Source organism: Pseudovirgaria hyperparasitica (genome assembly GCF_010093815.1).
Source record: "Pseudovirgaria hyperparasitica strain CBS 121739 unplaced genomic scaffold EJ05scaffold_9, whole genome shotgun sequence".
Lineage (NCBI taxonomy): Eukaryota > Fungi > Ascomycota > Dothideomycetes > Acrospermales > Acrospermaceae > Pseudovirgaria > Pseudovirgaria hyperparasitica.
This window is the reverse complement of record NW_022985557.1, coordinates 781,688-799,818: the sequence shown is the minus strand read 5'-3', so window position 1 is coordinate 799,818 and position 18,131 is coordinate 781,688. Positions and strand designations below refer to the sequence as shown.

Below are 18,131 nucleotides of genomic sequence, written 5' to 3'. Positions count from 1 at the left end.
GTGCCCACTTCATATGATGATACGGAGTGCATTAATGTAAATCCACGGCTTCTCAGTCGCCGCCAGTATATAGCTCCCCAAATGCTGCTTTTACAATGTAAGTTTGGAGGTAGTTCAAGAGACGATGTTAACAGTAAATTAGTAAGTAATTAGATGACTAGAACTAAGGCGGTAATGCACTAGTTTAATGCACTACCCTTTACGGTTAGAGGCCACTGTCCATTGCTAAGAGGTAAATGTACTGAATGAGTGAGTGGGGTTCAAGTAGTATATGAGCGCTCCTTTGAAGACTATTCGCCTGTCGAGCTCCTACATCTGGCTATTGATACCTGGTAGCTGGAAGGACTGTCTTTGAGATGGAACGGAAAGTGAGCCAGAGGCTTTACGCAGGCAGCTATTAATTACTGCACGGACAGTACTAAAACTAGCTAGGATGTTGCCCCCTGCGCTGACCCCTGTTGTCCGACCGTTGAATACTAGAGGAGTTTAAGGAGCAGGCTCCTGTTTATACGGCATAAACATATATATATATACGTACATAGCGAGGGCTTGAACAATATAGTTCAGCATTCTAGTTCTTACTTGGTGATGGGAAGACCTTAGTATAATTGGTTGAGTAGCATAGTTAACATGCATTATTTGTTATAATCTGATGCGGTGCCTGCTCCTCATCGCATTACCTGTTGAGCGGAATGTGTCTGCCTAGAATGCGGGCGCGGAACTGCATCAGTCCACATCCACATTAGACACATTTGTTCAAGCTGCGAACCATCTACTTGCAAGGAATTGGTGGTATATCGCGCGCGCCACATGTTCGCAGCTTGCGTTTCTATGAGTTGCAAGCTTTCACAGCAGTAATTGTTCGATTGCCTCCTCACACCCATACTATGCTCGTAGCAGACAGACACCAGAACAAAAGGAGAGAGAGGAGCAGAATATCACCCAACGAGCCACATGGACGTGCGATCATGCTCATCAATCAGCGCGACAGCGCGAAACCTTCAGACCAGCCCAAATGGTGAAGCGCGAGTCCAATCGTTGCTATGTGTGATCAAGCTTATGTTTGTACAGCTATTTCGACGCTTTTACAACCGCCGATAGCTCGAAGCGGACTGGTACAACAGAAGCCTGTGTCACCCTCAGCCCTGTATAGAATACCGACCGCACGCGACATTCCTCCCGTTGTTCTTACGTCGATACCGCCCGTTGAGACACGCGAGTTCGATTCATACGTGGAGCGGATTGGACCCATATATAACCTTTTGAGGTCAATAGGAGACCGCAGGGATGATTGTCGGGAAACAGATAAGAGTGGACGGATCAAGTGTTTGGTAGTAGATGAAGATGCTAATCCGCTGGATGGTACCATGCGCGACATTGGCGGGCTTGATCGTCGAAGCAAGCATGACGCGCCATCCTTGGCCACGATACCCGTTGCATATTTCGATGAGCAATTCGATTTGAGAAACCCAAGGACTTTCGATATTGTCAGTGAGCGGTCAGAACTTATGACATCGAGAGACGAGATCGGTGCAGTAGAGCCCAGAAAAGCCTTAGCCACCAATGCAATCCTGCAGGAAAAGCTCTCGTGGTACATTGACATAGCAGAAGTTCATCTGATTAACTCCCTTTCAACGGCAGCTACACCAATCTCGTCCACCTTCGCTTCATTGGAAGAGCTACATATTGAGGCTGCAGAACTCGTCGAGAATATAGCAATCCTGCGCAAGGACCTTGCTTCGCTGGATGAGAATCTTGTAGCGGGTGGTTTGAGACTGCTACAGAAGAAGCGCATGCGCCATAACCTTCAGCAACTACAAGATGCTATGCAGCAGCTAGAGCGCATCGCGCATGCGCGTACTCATGCGAAGCTGTTAGTTGAGCAAGGGCAGACTGCAGAGGCTCTTACTGAGATTGATGCTATTGACATGTTGATAGTCGGTGAGCGTGATGAAACAGTCGGGATCCCTATGCCACGTTCGCGACTCCGAGATTTACGTGGAGTTACGTCTTTACAAGGATACCGTGACGACCTAGACCATCTTCGGGTTAATATTGGTGATATTCTCGAGGCGCAAGTTCTCAATTTCCTCATCGACGACTTGCGGAACTACGTCCGGTCTGTTCAGACGGAGGCAGTAGTGTCGAGGTGGCGAGCTTCCCCGTTACGATCCATGGAAGATGACATTAAAGAATCGCTGGCATTTTCAACGCATGTTAGTCACTTCGGAGAACTCCGCACATCACTTGTGCCTGCATTTCACGGGCTTCATAAGTCTAGATCTATACCGAAGGTTATTCGAACATATCGAGACGCTATGAACCAGGAGATCCTCAATTTTGTTCATAAGCTACTCTCTTCCTCAGACGACGACCCAGGGTCTGTACCATTAAGATTGAAAACTGACTGTAGGAGTCATCGTATGCTTCAAGAACGAACCGCAATTCTGACAAGAATCGTTCGCAGTCTCAAAGACCATCATGCTGAAGAGCTCCTACTTTCCATCTTTATCGGCATCACTGAGACGCTCAGGCGAATTCAAGGGCAAACAGACTTGCTTCTAGATATGGCCGCATTCATTGGTACGACTGCACTACAAGACGAGATACGGAGACTACTCGACACTCCCAGCATTTTCAAACGTGTTGTGACATCAGGTTGTGAGCAGATCATCGAGATCCTTCAGATTCGTTCTGAGCAGACCATTCAGTCTCCGCTGACCTCCTTTGTCCGCTACTATGCTTCAAACAGTCTCTTCGTCAAGCAGTGCGAAGCTATATTGGGACAACAATCAACCTCCTTGAGAACCGTCATAGATAGACATGCTAAGGATTATGTTAGAAAGCATGGAAACATGCAGAACGAGACACTTGCCCAACAGATGAATAGTGATATTTGGCAGGATGAAGATTTTACAACCGAGGACAACAAGATATTAGACCAGGTTCTTCACCACCGCACACTTGATTCTCTGCACGATATCGGCCCGCAATATTCGTCGCCAAAGACGTTAGAAAACGAAGCTTACATGACTGAAAATGCCCAGCAAACAGGTAAAGTCCGTGGTGCCATTATAGACAACGAGTCCTTCCTTATTCCCAAGGCTGCGATTCTCTGCCTGCGTGGAACGTCGCACTTTCTACGCTTGTCATGCGGCATTCCCACCATGGCGACCGAGACCACTATGTCATTGATATCATACCTCCGTCTGTTTGACTCACGATGCCGCCAGCTAGTCCTGGGTGCAGGTGCTATATACTCTGCTGGTCTCGCGGTCATAACGCATACGAATCTGATATCTGCCTTGCAAGCGATCCGTTTTATGGCTTCGATCATCCCGCATATCCGCGACTTTGCACAAAGAACGGCTCGTTCGGACAAGAAGCTGTCCGACGAATTTGACAAGGTGCAGCGCACCTTTCGAGAGCACCAGGAGGCTATCTACGAGAAGCTAGTGGAGATTCTGAAGCAGCGCGCTCGTGTGCTATCCAGACAGGCCTGCGAGATTGAGTGGAACCTGGGGAGTCCCACTGATGTGCGGCAGTATATGACAAGCCTCACAAAGGATACAGGCAAGATATACAGAGCTTTAAGTAAACGATGTCCATCATCGATAGTGCTGCGTGTGATGACGCCGGTGTTTGCATGCTATCGAGAGCACTTTGTGGACGTATTCAAGAAAGCTGACCCAGTAACAAATACTGGTCGTGAATGGTATGTCTTGTACATTTCCAAGTCCATGTCATGATGAAGTTGTGTGGAATTGGGGTGCTAATCAAGTCTTATAGTATGCTTCGTGATGTCAAGCACCTCGTAGATAAGTGCGGTGAAATGGAGGGCTACAGTGATCTGGGTACCACACTACTCTTGATAGTTGAGACTAAAGAAACTGACGGCACGAGTCATGAAACACAAGGATCTCATGAGAAGGTCTGATAAAAGTTCGTAGTAGGGCCAAATCCCATTATAACAATATCTGTTATAGCGATAACCTGGCTATGACGATGGGGTTTCTCTGGCCTATCAGAAATGGCAGGTATAATTATGCAAAACCCCGGTATTTGATGAATAGTTTCTTTTGCGCTCATTATTGTTACATCGAGTTTTAAAAAAAGGTGTAGAATAGGTATTACTTAGGGCTTAGAGGCCCTCAAAGATTAGTAACATAGACTGAAGTGGTCTACAAATAGAGTTAGCTGATCAACGCTTTGGGGACTAGCTTATGTAAGAATTAACCATTCGATAATCTTGCCATGAAGATATGATTGACGTGGCCGTCTTCGAATCGCTCTGACGGGATTTGACTGTAACTATGTCGACGTTTGAGATCTATCACTTGGCTATATCGCGCCAAGGCCCGTAGCATGGGCCGGGAGCCGGTTCTTGTCGGCGGTAGCGGTAATTGGTGAGCATGGAGGTTATTAGGGCATCTCTCGGCTAAGCAAGGCAACAAAAGGCTACTTGAAACTTTTTAACATGCGCGTATGCGTCTCTTCATCCGCAAATGAAACTCGTGGCTGCAGAAACCAACGATCCAACGGCGCGTATCAAGACGCCAACAACAAATGGTGTGGTGGGCGGCCGCAAGGTACGAAACGGCACGACCCTCTCTGCCTTTGCGGGATAGCCAACGACGGTCGCTTGCGCCCCCGACAGGACACACATGGTGGGGTCTTCACGTTTCAGAAACACACTGTGCCTCTTTGTGATTCGACTGCGGTCCCGGATCGACAAACGTCAAGTGCGCAGGATCAAGCCCCTTCACTACTTAATGCTTTAGCCGTCTGCATTTTCTTGTCTGTCATTGCATCTCTCTTCGCATTCTAGCAGTCCCAGATCATCTTTCGTTTTGTACAGAGGTGATCTCATCTCGTGATACGTCATTTTCCTTCTCGCAAGGCCAGACCCTTTTGATCCCGCTCTGTCTCGCATTGTCCTCCGCGCATTTGGCATTGTTCAATAGTCTGTGCTCATCAAAGCGCTGTTCATATTTGACCTCGTGCGAAAAGTGCACATTTCACAATGTCGGTAAGTGCACGTGACTTTCTTTGTCAACACCATGAACTTCACTCTCGACACTATTCAATGCCGTGAATATGTCTTGGCATATCCATTAAAAAGACCTCGCTCTGTCAACGATTCCCTCGCATACGTAGACAACCTCCTCTCCTCCCTTTATTTCGCTGTGCGAACTTTCAACCCCCAACCTACATTTCCTGATACAGACATAGTCTCCTTCAAAAGCACTGATGATGCGCCTTTCATTCTTCGGCCTAGCTCTGGCAGCTGCCGCTTCCCCCATCTCCGCCGATGACCAGCCCCGAGCAGCGTGTGAGGATAATAACGCACGCCTATATGTGGCCTCGTACTCCGGCGGGATCAAGACTTTGGAGTACACCAGCAATGATGGCAAGCTCAGTCTAACCAAGAACGGCACCGAGTGTAATCCTGCTGCTGTGTGGCTCGAGCTTGATAAAGCCAACAAGGTTCTATTCTGCAGCGAGGAGACCAATGGTGGGCTTTATTCCTTCAAACAAGAGGAGGACGGCTCTCTCACCAAGCTCGCAAGCGCCGACGTCGTCTATGCTCCCGTCTCCAGCACTCTCTTCAACAACGACGGTAATCGTGGCATTGCGCTCGCAAACTATGCAAACGACTCAACTGGCGGACCTGGTCTGACAACCTTGAGTGCCCCTCTCACTGGCGACAAGCTCGAGATCCTCCACTACATCGACCTCTCCAAGGAGAAGGGCTCCAACGCAAACCCTGCGCGCCAAGCAACTCCTCATCCACATCAAGTCCTCCTTGATCCTACCGGGGGCTTCATACTGACCCCAGATCTTGGCTCTGATATGATTCGCTTCTTGTCTATTGATAAAAGCAACAACAACATCACCCAGGTCGGTCAAATCGCCGCGACCCCTGGCTCGGGGCCGCGCCATGGCATCTTTTACTCTCCAAAAGGCACCGACAATTACGACAAGGCGAACCCTCTTTACTACATCCTTACTCATGAACTCGACAACACCCTCGTCGTATACAAGGTCACATATCCCACCGAGGGCCAACCGATCTGGTTTGAGCAAGTCTTCGACACCAACACGTTTGGCGGCAATGCTCCTCCAGCAGGCGCTTTAGCCTCTGAGGTGCAGATCTATGGCAAGTTTCTGTACGCCGCCAATCGTCTTGACATGAGTCTCAGGATCCCCCCGCTTGGTTCAGACCCTAAGGGTGAGGCGACAATGCTAAGTGATAGCATTGCCGTGTTCGAGATCACAGACGAGGGTCATCTGAAATTTTTGACCCTCACATCAGCTGGTGGCGTAAATCCCAGGCATTTCAGCATAAACAAGGCCGGTGATCTGGCTGCAGTTGGACTGAGCAACAACAACACCGTGGTGCTGCTGAAAAGGGATGTCAACACCGGTATTCTCGGCGATCCGGCGGCTTGGACTGACGTCATGGCACCCACCACGGTCATTTTCGACGAATAGAACCATGACGGAAAGTGGTGGTCGTGTTGAACAATCTATCTGGGCGGACGAGCTGTTTGTACCGGCCCGACGACATTTCACCATGGCTGTGGCGGAATTTGGATTAGAAATTAGGTCCATATAGGCTAGCCTCAATATAGCTGTATTCTGACACAATGGTATCAAGAATCGCAAGTCACTATTTACTGTCTGTGCTTTGAAACTCCTCCCCTCCGGCTGGTATCGATGTACTATCTATGTATGGTAGATAAGTGTACCACAGCCCCTTTGTTTTCACGTTGGCGTGCTTCAGCTGCACAGCTACAGGTAGAACCGTCATTTTCACTACATAAGTCAACCTCCCAAAAACTATGGCAGTCGATGACTTCAGTACCCTAGCAAGAGCTTTGAATTGTACCTGACTTGTGTTTCCCGAGTATGGGGCTTGAATATCCTGGTCTGTCACTGCATTGTTACTGTTTATCTTCAGATCTAGGCATAGGTGATTCACTATTCGTAACCATGCCATGTATATTGTTTCTCGTTAGGTAGGGATACTTAGTCATCTGTCGTATTGTCCACCACAGAAATACCATTGCATCTCCTTCTATGTCCGAGATCTTTCTCCCTGTGCTTCTCCCATCCTCCTACCACCATAACCAAGAAGTACAAGTTCATCACGAATACAAATGCCAATGAGTTCCGATTCTAAGCCAATCATGCCTCTAAATGAAGAACATAGAGCACTCGGAGACGATCAAGTCATAAGCTCCAATAGCCAGACGTCGAACCTTTACCCTACACCCACAGGTCCAGACAACCAGCTGAATCAAACTGCTGCACTGTCCGACTCCCGCAACGAGCAGTTCATCAATCCTCAAGAAGTCAGTCCCCGCATTTGTCTACCATGCTTGGGCAGACGGATCGACTGCTCATCAGAGTCGAGCGCCATCGGCAATGGTGCAAGACTAGAATCGAACGTCTGCCGCTTCTGCTCCGACGAGTTGAAATGTATTCAACTGCAGTACCTCACGTTCCTGTGCAAGGCATGCGTTGGTTGTTACTCCCTTGGAGCCGACTCGGAAGAGGCCCGAACATGCAATATGGAAACACTGAAGCCTTGCGACTGTTGCGCACTTCGCGGTGAGCAGTGTACATTAAGGCTGAATTGGTTCAGGCCAGAAAGGGGTGACATTCCGGTAGACAGGAGAAAACTCCCATGGTACATGCACCCCCTGGACAAAGTTTGGATGTTCGATGCCCGGGTACACCTCCAAGTCGATCCTGCCAGTATCCAAGCCATTGACACGCCGTCAAATCTCACTCCGGCCAGTCTACATCGCGTGGCCCAGCCCCAAACTCGCAAAGAAGACACCCCCTGGAAATGCGAGAATTGCAAGGTCACAGGCAAGAATTGTTCTTTCTCCAGTGGTCATCCCATAGACGGTCCTTGTGATGCGTGTGGAAACTCGGCCAGCACGAGCGCCAGAAGACACCAGCGCTGCTTCATCAGTTTCGCCTGCGAGCTTCCCGTGATCCGCGACAGCCTAGTCGGGAAGTGGACAATCAAGCTGCCGGGTGAAAGGGACTTGTGGAAGTACGCGGTAGTCCCTACCAATGCCATCGAAAGTAGGAATAGCGTGGCGTGCGACGAGTGCAATGCACGGAACCGTGGAAAAGAGTGCCAAGGAGGGTACCCATGTACGTGGTGCCTTTGGTCTCAACTGGAGTGTAAATTAGACAGGCTGATAGGGGCGAGCAGGAGTGTGCCTGCCAGACCGGCTACAACGGGAGGTACACCTGCAACGGAGACCAAATTGGCGCCGAAGATGGCACCGCACCTGATGCTTGCGCTGCTGAAGCAGGCGGACGATGCTAGAGAGGCACGCAAAAAGAGAGATGCTGAGCATGGTACACGTCCCACGGCCGTGGACAGCAGCGAGTCGCTGAGGGCGGCAGAGGACGGCACTGAGTTGCAGACAACGGTAACTACTGGAGACAACCCAAACGCACACGCACATGAGCGCAGAGAAAAGCGCAATCGCTCAGTCAGTTCGAACGAGGACTCACGGTCTTCACACGAACGACACAAGCACGCCAAATATTAGGACGCATTGGAAGCGTATCTCTACAATTGGTCGTAGATCTTGTCAAGCGACTGACGATCTAGGCATCTTGGAGAGAATTAAGGGCAATAAGGAATGCAAAGAAGGTATGGACTATTATGGAAATCGTGGGAGGATAGGCTTTAAATTCACATAGACCAAGGAGGTCTAATCCTATAGCTATTAAGCTGAGATATGTTATATGATTCAATGATTCCCACTCTTTGCTAAGTGAACACATAAAATAATATTTTCCTTGTAAAACTATCGTGTAGCTTTTTCATGGATAGGACGTGAGATCTAAACTTGCTTGCTACGAGAGATCGATACGTGGACAATTCCTTAAAAGATCTGCCCGCTCTTACTCGCACTTCCAAACTTAAGCCTCCAGGCAGCACAGGCAGCCTTCATCTTGTCTATGTATACTCTCCTCTGGAAGCACTTCATGACCCGTCCATTCATCTAATCGCTCCGCAACTGGGCGTATAGTCCCGGCCGCAGTGGAACAGTCCTATGGTACCTTCTCGGTGACGGACCGGCGATGTCGTGACGGAGAGAGTGCGATAGCACACGGTCTAAGGGTAGGTCTCCGAGGTTCGGGGCTAGTAGAGAACCTTGAACGGTAGGAGCCAGGGATGTATAATTATAGCGCTAGAGTGTTATATCGTGGAATCGAGAGGAAGGAATAGGGATCGGCGATAAGAGGTATTCGAACAGAAGCGTAAGGGTACAGGTACGTGTGTGCGGAAGAGGCATGACCTAAATACAGAGGAATCTACTATCTGCGTTACGGTGTGGCGAACGCCTAATTAGTATATCATACTTTGGATATGGGAGAGTACGTAGCTCGGATACATAGCAGCGGTGTTAAGGGGAGGAGGATTTGCGAAATGTTAGAGGCTGCATTGGAATATGATCGTAAATTGTTCGAGATGGCGAGATATTTTAGAAGGCTAGACTTGTGTGCAAGACAAGTTGGGTGAAAGTGTATGTATGTGGCTGCCGAAATCTAGTGTGGCGTTTGTGTTATTTTGTTTCGCGTTGGTGCAGGGATGGTGTCATGTTTTGGAGGTTGAAAATCAGCTACATGCAACATAACGCGTAATGCAAGCTAGAGATCACGCAGGCCAGCTGCTTCGATCTCTTTTGATGATTCTCTTTTTCTTTTCTGGATACCTGCACCTCTGAGATCGATTCTAAATCGTGTCGGCGATTCTTGGTTTCACTGGAAACCGATGTAAGTGAAGCAGAACATGACTGACCTGCACGAAAACATCGAGGCTAGTAGTCAAGCATTGTGATAGTTCTAACGGCGAATTGGATGCCTGCAAGAGACAGAAACTTTCGAGAACGTGTGAGCTCTAAAGATAGATTAGGGACTTTCGAACCAGTGGACACGATGCGTCGTCACTGCTCGTACACACAAGAGTATGAACTAGGAATAAAACAAGAAGACTAGGCCATGACACAAAGATATGAAGAGCTTCTGCCTACTGTGCCTGTTTGTAGGCTTCGCGCGTATATCAAACTGACCTTGACAAGCGAAACCACTCGCACTTGGTCTTATACTTTGACAAACTTCAAAGTGCGGATTATTCACGTCGTAGAAATCAGAACTCCTGGACGCTATCATATTACATACACTTCAAGAGGCGGATGATCAGTTCACAGAAGTCAGGACCCCTATAAGCTGTCCTAGTACAGGACCAGTACAGGACATACACCCTGAGCATGACGAAATTTTGCGGACAGAAAAAGATCATCTAAATCCGGCGTTCCCATGTTTACCCGAATGGTGACCGGAGACAGAGTCAACACTGTAGCGCACAAAAATACGGTTTCAACGGTCACATCTAAGCTGAGGATAAGATGGTGGAGATCGTTTACTGTCACTGAGTAGAACGCACCCTCAATTCCACATATGCTAACATTGTCCTATCTTCTAGTTCGGCCACGACTCCTCCTCAGCCCAAGATCACAAAGAATAAACCTACCTAGTGCGTATGCCTTGGAGAGCACACCCTTTGAGGAGAGCATGCACAGGAGACTACCCCCGCGGAACATATACCCATCGAGCTCAAGCACGCAAGAACGACCTCGAGAGCTGGCCTAGAAAAAGCCACCAGGACGAGTAGGAGCATATGACACAGCGCTGGGGACTTCAGCCACTTACAAGCTTCTCATCTCGACGGAGGTCAGGACAAGATTGGCCTGGTAAAGAGACAGGAGTGGTATGACATGGTCTTGCGCTGGCAATACTAATGTAGACGTCACGATGGACTCGTAATACAACTCAAATATTTCGGCCCAACCATTGAAAGGAGATGAGTGGATGCGAAGGTAGACAAGATATGAGAATTTCGATCACGGGACAAGAGCTGCCCAGCAAGGCAGAAGACAAAGGACAAAATCAGCGTCAATAACGATGCGCCGCACCTTGGAAGTCTCGCCGAGATAGCACAACTGTTGAATCTGCTAGACTATCAGTATTGTGTCTCAGGGATCTGCACCTGCTTCTACCCTGGCTTCGTTCAGCGAACTTTGGCTAGTTCTCCTTGAACACTACTTATACAGAGCCGCACTTCGCGATACCATGCTATCTCTATGCGCTTCCATGGGATTACTAGTCCGGCAGATCGTTCTATGACTCCAGTTATGTGGTTCGTAAGCATGAACTCATCTCTCTACAAGATCGGCATTACATGCACTGTGTGTTAGGGCTATCGTTTATGGTCATCTATACGAGGAGCTGCGTTGGTTAGCTGTGCAACAGTTAATTCTTACATGCGACCCTGCGGATTGAATGCTAGCCAGAATATAGTCTTGCGTAGCTTGGCTAGGTCTACCACATGAACTTGTTGATGGCTGGTGTTTTAGTATCTACACCACTTACAATGTTCATAGCCACATCATATCTTTGAGTCAAGCCTATTGGAGCCAGATTAGATCAACAGAACTCGAAAGTGGCTGTATGAGTTTTCGAACACCCTGCTTCTCATAATTAACCACTGCCCAGTTGCCATTCATCGGTTGAAAGAGTAGTGGCTGCTCCAGGCTTCGCACTCCCAGTCGATCTTTAGTTCCAGTAAAGGTGTTGTAATATAACTCTCCAACTACGCTGGTACATCCAAGATATAGCCACGGTATGTTTCCTCGTAAACTTTGTCTGATAATCCACATATTGAGATTTACGGCCATGAAGAACACCTAGTAAATCTCATTCAATAGCCAACTTCCCGCAAGAACCAGCCTAGTCCGATTTCAGCCAGTCATAAATATTCTTCTAACCTGAAGCCCCTCCAGGATGCGACATAGAAAAGACACCCAATGATCCGTCCAAAAATCCCACAAAGTAAGCTTAGTACCTCGGAGCACTACTCCGTTTAGCTTGAGCAGTAAGAAGTTAGTATTTATGCCACATGACTACCACCAACCAACAACCCATGTCGTTCAATTAGCTCGCCCCAGCAGCTTTGATAACCCAGTTTCTTGGGTGTTGTCATGCATATATGTCCCGGAATGATACCTCTCATGGCTTTGATGTCTGTGACTAGCTGATAGTCGAGGGTCTATGGCCATAAGAGTGATTTCTGATATCACTCGGTTGCAGATTACTTATTGGTTTTAGCGCTTGATGCGCGATAGATGGCTTTTGCCTTGTATGGTAGAGCGTCTGCTATGACTAAGAGTCTCTTCTGGTCCTATGAAATTATTCCCTACCGCTGAATAATTTCGTTCTGATTCCAAATAGAAGTCTAAAGAGTTAATCATCGCAAGTAATTACTTATTCTTTTCAATCCTTTTCGTCTACATATGATATGGATTATAGTACATACCCAAGTTGATATATGATTTAGATGTTCGAGATCTTAAGATGAAATCAAATCGTAAGTATAGATTTTAGGTAGACTTACTATGTATTCCATTTGAATCTCTCCCACTCTCTTACCCACAGCTATCACTCTCATCAATAGCGAGGAAAATCTTGTACAGCAGACTTGTTTACTCCAGTAGTACTTACCCCTGCACTCATCCTGCTTCCTTGGCATCTTGCTCTGCTCCAGGCTAGTGGCCTGTGGGAAACATGAGCTGGAATTTGAGAGAGAGTCTACCGGATGCATCTCCGACACATACCCGATTACGAACGACCTATGAAGTAGCTTGATACCAACACATGTCCGTTCGTGACGACCCGTAGAGCAGCTCGGGATAACACATCCATAGGTTACCCTCGAGGTTCACGCGAACGAGCGGTCTTGTCTCCCTGTTCGGCTCAAGGGAGAGAAGCAAGAGGTGCGCCCACACCTATCTCAGTCGTGGCAGATGACCAGAGTGATTGCGGCAGACAGGGTAGGCGCAGCATCGAATTCGTGAGACTTCGTTGTTGCGGTTATCACATGCGACTGATCGCTCTGACTTGCTGGTGAAGAGACATCGAGGAGTGGGAAGATAAACGCCGAATACGCAACGGATATGGCTTTGTGGCCGAGAAACAGAGAGCTTTCCAGGTCATAGGCTCAGCGATATCATGATATGTCTACCACAGTCGCTGTATCGAGAGCAAACACTTGAATGGACGAACTGATCGGTGAGCATGCCAGGATCAGGTGGCAACATACATCTCGACAGCGAGCCCACCTATAAACTGTACTCTTGCGCGGTCAGACCGCGGTCATTACTAGGCCGATAGGATATCCGTGGAATATAAAGCATGGAGAGTGGTTTGTGATGTGCGGGGTATGCATGAAAGCTGATAACGACATGAGTGATGAGGCTCTGCTACCGGCAACCATAGTTATAAGAAAGCGGGAGTAACACCAACACAAAGCAAGGCCGTCTTGATACAACGACTCAAATCACGACAAAGACCATGGCCATGAGAATCAGCCTTCCAGCCATCAATGGCGCGTACACATATTCCAGGATCCCTTCGGATAGAAAGTTGAAGTCACTCTCTGACTTTTATGCCTACTATCCGAATATGAGAGGTCGTTTCCCTGAATCTCAACCGCCAATTGAGTGGCATCCAGACCCACAGGTATACGCGGAACGTAGCAAAAGGCGTCAAGCTACGGAAAACCTAGAGCAGGAACTGCCACGAGGCTGGCCTGCTCGTGTCGAAGGCCCATGGGTCTGGGATGGCAACGACATAGCCATGGAGAATGGCGGGCCTGGAGAGTCACACTGGGTGACGAAGCTACAGGCAGAGAACATAGCTGACCTCGAAGCTGCGACACAAAGGTTCAAACGTACCGGTAAGCCTCAGGTCTCTTGTATAGAGTACACTGTGCTGATGCCCATGTTGCACCCGAGCCGATACCCAAATACGTTTGTGTCGACACGTTTCCGTTGGCTGCGCGGACCAGACAAGTCTTGCGTGGCTGCTCCAAGCGACTACACACTGACACTGGCCTGATTGTGCTTCGCGGCCTCGATCCAGATAAATACTCCGAGGCTGACAACATGATCATGTACGCCGGACTGACTTCGCATATCGGAGACCGCCGCGGTATCCAGATCCAGAGCTCGAAGGAAGCTCTTGGTCAGTGATCACAAGCTCCCGGTACACGTGTAGTCAACACTGACCATTACAGTTCATATCAAAGATACTGGGACCGAAGTTGCTGAATTTCCACTTGCATCGCATACCAACGAGGCCCAAGTAAGTAGCTAGGCTTTACATGCGTGATATTATGTCATGCTCAAGTGTCTATAGCCCTTCCATTCGGATCTAGGAGACATCTTGTGTCTCTACGTGCTCCAGACAGCGGCTGAAGGGGGCGAGAGCCATGTCGCCAGTACTGGTCGCATCTATAATGAGATCGCCGCTACTCGTCCAGATATCATCCATACGTTGGCAGAGCCCTGGACTTTTGACACGTATGTATAATACTTGATGTGCCGCAATATGGAGCGTACTACTGACACAGTGTGCGTAAAGCCCAGGAAGTGTACCCAACCATTTCATTCGGCCCATTCTGCACCACAAAGATGGGAGAGTGATCATCAACTTTGCACGCCGACTATTCACCGGCTATGGTAGGGATAAACGCAGCGCAGAGCTGCCGCCAATTAGTGAGGCGCAGGCCGAAGCACTCGATGTCATCGAGTTCACTGCGCATCGCTTCAAGACCTCTATGAAGCTCCAAAAGGGAGATGTTCAGCTCCAGAACAACTTTGCCACAATCCATGGACGTAATGGCTTTGTGGACAAGACAGATCGCAAGTCTTCAGGGCGCCATATGCTTCGGCTATGGGTTCGGGATGAGCAGTATGCATGGCGGGTACCGGAAGCCTTGGAGACTGAATGGGCCAGGGTATATGACAAGGTGGAGCCCAAGGAAGAGGAGTGGCACTCGGAACCTTCGTATGCGAGTGCAACCGATAGTGAAACCTCTTGTGCTTGATTCCTACAAACGGTCGAGGTTTATTGTAGTTTCCTTCTATATGATAACGGTCTTTTGAGGTCTAACTCCCTTAGCTATGATAACTTGATGGATTTAATCCTACTTGACTTTTCTACAAGATGCCGTGTGCTTGCGTTGAATGCCGGATGTGAGCAAAGGTTTTCTTAATAAGAACCAATCAAGTCCGCTTCGCCTTCCTCGAGCTCTTTAATATAGATTGGTGACGGATCCCAGGAAGTAGAGAATAGATTGGGTGTCCAATACATAATGTTTTCGTACCTATTATGCTTGCGAAGAAAGTTTGCCGTTGATACTAAGGTTCTCAATTTAGTGTCAAGCATGTGGTCAGGTCATTACGTGTACGACTTACTGGCAGTATCTAATTGTGAATGTATCATCGTGATGTAGCGAACCTCCTTATCATCTAGATCTTCGTGGCTGATCATGATCTGATCAGGAGAGCCGGATTGTAATGGGCGGTGTCCATTAATGATTACTCGAAAGTGCGCGATCAACACCTGTGCACCATGAAAATAAGATTCGATAAGGTTATAGTCTTCAAATCTGCTGCCCCTTCCAGCTGCCTGCTTACTTGTTAGTAATATGCAGCAATGGTACTAGCTATCAGATGCGGATCATGATATGAAGAGGGTATGAAATCTGACAACTTACCACATGTCGATGAAGTTTAGCGAACTTGTGATCGTGAGCAGTCGAGAGCGTGATGCTGTTCAACAGAAGGGATACAACAAGGTAAGTTTCAAACCACTCTGATCTCTTGCCAGGAGTGATACGCGAATCCAAGATCTTGAGCACTTGGGCGCGAAGAGGGTTCAGAATGAAACGGACCATGATCTGGTCGAACTGAGAGTCCATGACCGGCGGGATGGGTATTTTGCCTTCGTAAGGAGTGCCAGCAGTATCGGCATGGCTAAGGCCTAAAGTTTCGCGGCCGCAGATGTGCCATGCTTTCTCAACCATCCTAGATGCAATCCAGAGCCTCAGCATCTTTTGCAGCAGTATACTCTACAGAAAATTAGCTGTGGCACTGTGAACGGAAGAGCAGCAGACCCACATTGCGATATCGCGCCCGGTGAATAGCAATCTGGAACGTCGCCCATACCACACTGTCATTTCTATCTATGAAGGAGTCGATGTATCTTTCCAAGTTTTGTACCATGTAAGTTTCCATTGCGGCCTTCGTTTCCGGTATGTTGGTAATAGCATAACATGGCATTGGTAGCTCGAGCTCTGCCCCATCTATAGACCAAATGTACGAAGTCTGATCGCCATCTACAGGTATGAACTCCGTCACACGGACTACGAGGGGTTTTCCATAGTCTTGGGTTAATTCTAGTATTTTGACACCAGTGTGTAATGCTGAGGATAACTCCGTGGGCTCAGTTCCGAAGATCTCTGGTCGGATAGTCCAAGTGTCGTTCTCAGTCGTCACTAGAAACGATGCCGGTCAGGATTTAGAATGGCAACGCACGGAATTCTCTTACCCGTATGGTACAGTGAGACTTGCGGAATTCGTGTACGAATGCATGGTATTTGATGAACTGAGAGACTAGTAAGTGCACAATTGATACACTCACCGTTGGGATTCAAGATATCGGGTTTGCACTGCCTGATTAGCTGCATAAGGCACCATGTCCAGATGCTACTTACACGCTCTTTCCTCCCTCGGCAACGTAAACATGAACCTAACTTCCTCACCAAGGCAGTCTCTTGACGGCTAGCGTTATCGAAAGCAGCTCTCACTTTGATGACTTTACTAGGATTGGATCGCTGCTTGAGTTGTGAAGTTGAAAGATGCCGATCAGTCGGTAACGCTGTTTCATGCATCGATGAGCTATGATCTGACGGTATCTCAGCTCCCAGGGTACGTTGCTGTGTTGCACGGTCAAAATTTGAACGAAAGGCTTTTATGTCGGAACTTGCCTCGGCTTTATTTATTCTGCTGCGCAAATCCTCTATTATGAGATCCTTCTCAAGCAATTGCAGCTTGAGACTGTTTACTTCATCCAGGTTACCTGACTGTTGTAGACTTTGAACAATCGACTGTAGCCGGCCCACCGTGTCCAACGATGGAGTTGAATGACTCCTGAGGGAGAGTAGACCATTATTAGTGATATTGTGAGTGGGTGCAGTCTTCTTATTGCGTAGAACATTTGTACCAGAGCCTGATCGTGAATGAAGAGCTGGCATGCTCGCTACTTCTCTATTAAAGCTACTGAGGGGACTTGATGCAATAGTGGTACTTTCTGCTGTGAGGGTACTGAGTGGACTTGGTGCTGTCGCGGTATTTCTCGCTGTGTTATGGCCCGTATATGTTGTTAATGCATTACTTGCTACGGCCAACGAAGCCGTATGTGACGATGGAGATACAACGGGGACGACATGGTGCTGCTGTTGCGGGAGCATAGGGTTGATGTAGGACGGGAACGAGGATTGCGCGCTGTAATACTCGAACTGGTCCGGCGAGAGCCATGACTGTTGAGCAGGGACGTTCGGGAGTTCAACAAGCTCGGTGAAGAAATCCTCGAAGGTGTCATCGGTGAGTGGTAAGATGTTGCTGTCGATAGGCAGGGCAGGCTTCGCATTGGTAGTGAGTGGCCTAAGATAGGCGCCGGCATGGTCGCCTCCAGCCGGAGCGATGGGTCTTGGGCCGGAGCCGGACTCCATTGACGGCGGGCCGCTAATTTGTCCCTAACCACCTTTAGTATGTCCGGCCAAGGCCTCCGGGAAAGTGGAGGTAAGTACCCGTCTTTTGTATCCAGTGGAGTGGTATTCGTCAACGCAATGCCGAAAAGGAGAATGAATCATGAATCTAGGACTGCTGACCCTTCTCCTTATCAAATAACAGAACACGTGAACCGTTAGGCATCCATCAGGCTGCATCGGTGAGCATCAGCCTCCCGGTGAGCGTTCACCGACGCTAGCGCACGGCCAATGGTTTGGGCATAGCGCGCGCGGGGTAAGCTGATTGTTTCATGAGGCACGGGAAATGCAAACGTTAGCCCTTTGGGCATACCTAGTTCGCAAACCTCACCCAACAAAGGCATGAATCTTACCTTAACCATCGAGTCTTCCAAACCATAAAGGCTCCTCCTTCCCGAGTCTCAAGCTTTAGATCCACCCG

At 48.5% G+C, this 18,131-nt stretch overlaps 4 protein-coding genes across 4 annotated transcripts; 3 read left to right on the top strand and 1 right to left on the bottom strand.

Moving 5' to 3' along the window:
- The first annotated feature begins 736 nt into the window (after positions 1–736).
- Positions 737–4,200, top strand: EJ05DRAFT_453376 (Vps54-domain-containing protein). Its single transcript, XM_033742428.1, has 3 exons — positions 737–1,018; positions 1,072–3,715; positions 3,790–4,200. The coding sequence occupies exons 1-3, from the start codon at positions 955–957 to the stop codon at positions 3,935–3,937; spliced, it is 2,856 nt and encodes a 951-aa protein (XP_033600021.1). The 5' UTR covers positions 737–954; the 3' UTR covers positions 3,938–4,200.
- A 736-nt stretch (positions 4,201–4,936) lies between these two features.
- EJ05DRAFT_394709 (putative isomerase YbhE) lies at positions 4,937–6,829 on the top strand. The gene is made up of 2 exons (XM_033741362.1): positions 4,937–5,025; positions 5,233–6,829. Exon 2 carries the CDS (start codon positions 5,251–5,253, stop codon positions 6,493–6,495), a length of 1,245 nt encoding a protein of 414 aa, XP_033600020.1. The 5' UTR covers positions 4,937–5,025; positions 5,233–5,250; the 3' UTR covers positions 6,496–6,829.
- A 6,731-nt stretch (positions 6,830–13,560) lies between these two features.
- On the top strand, positions 13,561–15,026 carry EJ05DRAFT_465691 (Clavaminate synthase-like protein; the record flags this gene model as incomplete). The annotated part of the gene is made up of 5 exons (XM_033742784.1): positions 13,561–13,880; positions 13,946–14,121; positions 14,174–14,241; positions 14,296–14,459; positions 14,521–15,026. The coding sequence occupies 5 exons, from the start codon at positions 13,561–13,563 to the stop codon at positions 14,984–14,986; spliced, it is 1,194 nt and encodes a 397-aa protein (XP_033600019.1). The 3' UTR covers positions 14,987–15,026.
- Positions 15,027–15,097: 71 nt separating this feature from the next.
- On the bottom strand, positions 15,098–17,128 carry EJ05DRAFT_394493 (uncharacterized protein). Its single transcript, XM_033741358.1, has 7 exons — positions 16,931–17,128; positions 16,658–16,848; positions 16,492–16,612; positions 16,062–16,438; positions 15,659–16,012; positions 15,357–15,570; positions 15,098–15,299 (listed from the first exon to the last, which is right to left on the bottom strand). Exons 2-7 carry the CDS (start codon positions 16,832–16,834, stop codon positions 15,151–15,153), a joined length of 1,392 nt encoding a protein of 463 aa, XP_033600018.1. The 5' UTR covers positions 16,835–16,848; positions 16,931–17,128; the 3' UTR covers positions 15,098–15,150.
- Between the last annotated feature and the right edge of the window lie 1,003 nt (positions 17,129–18,131).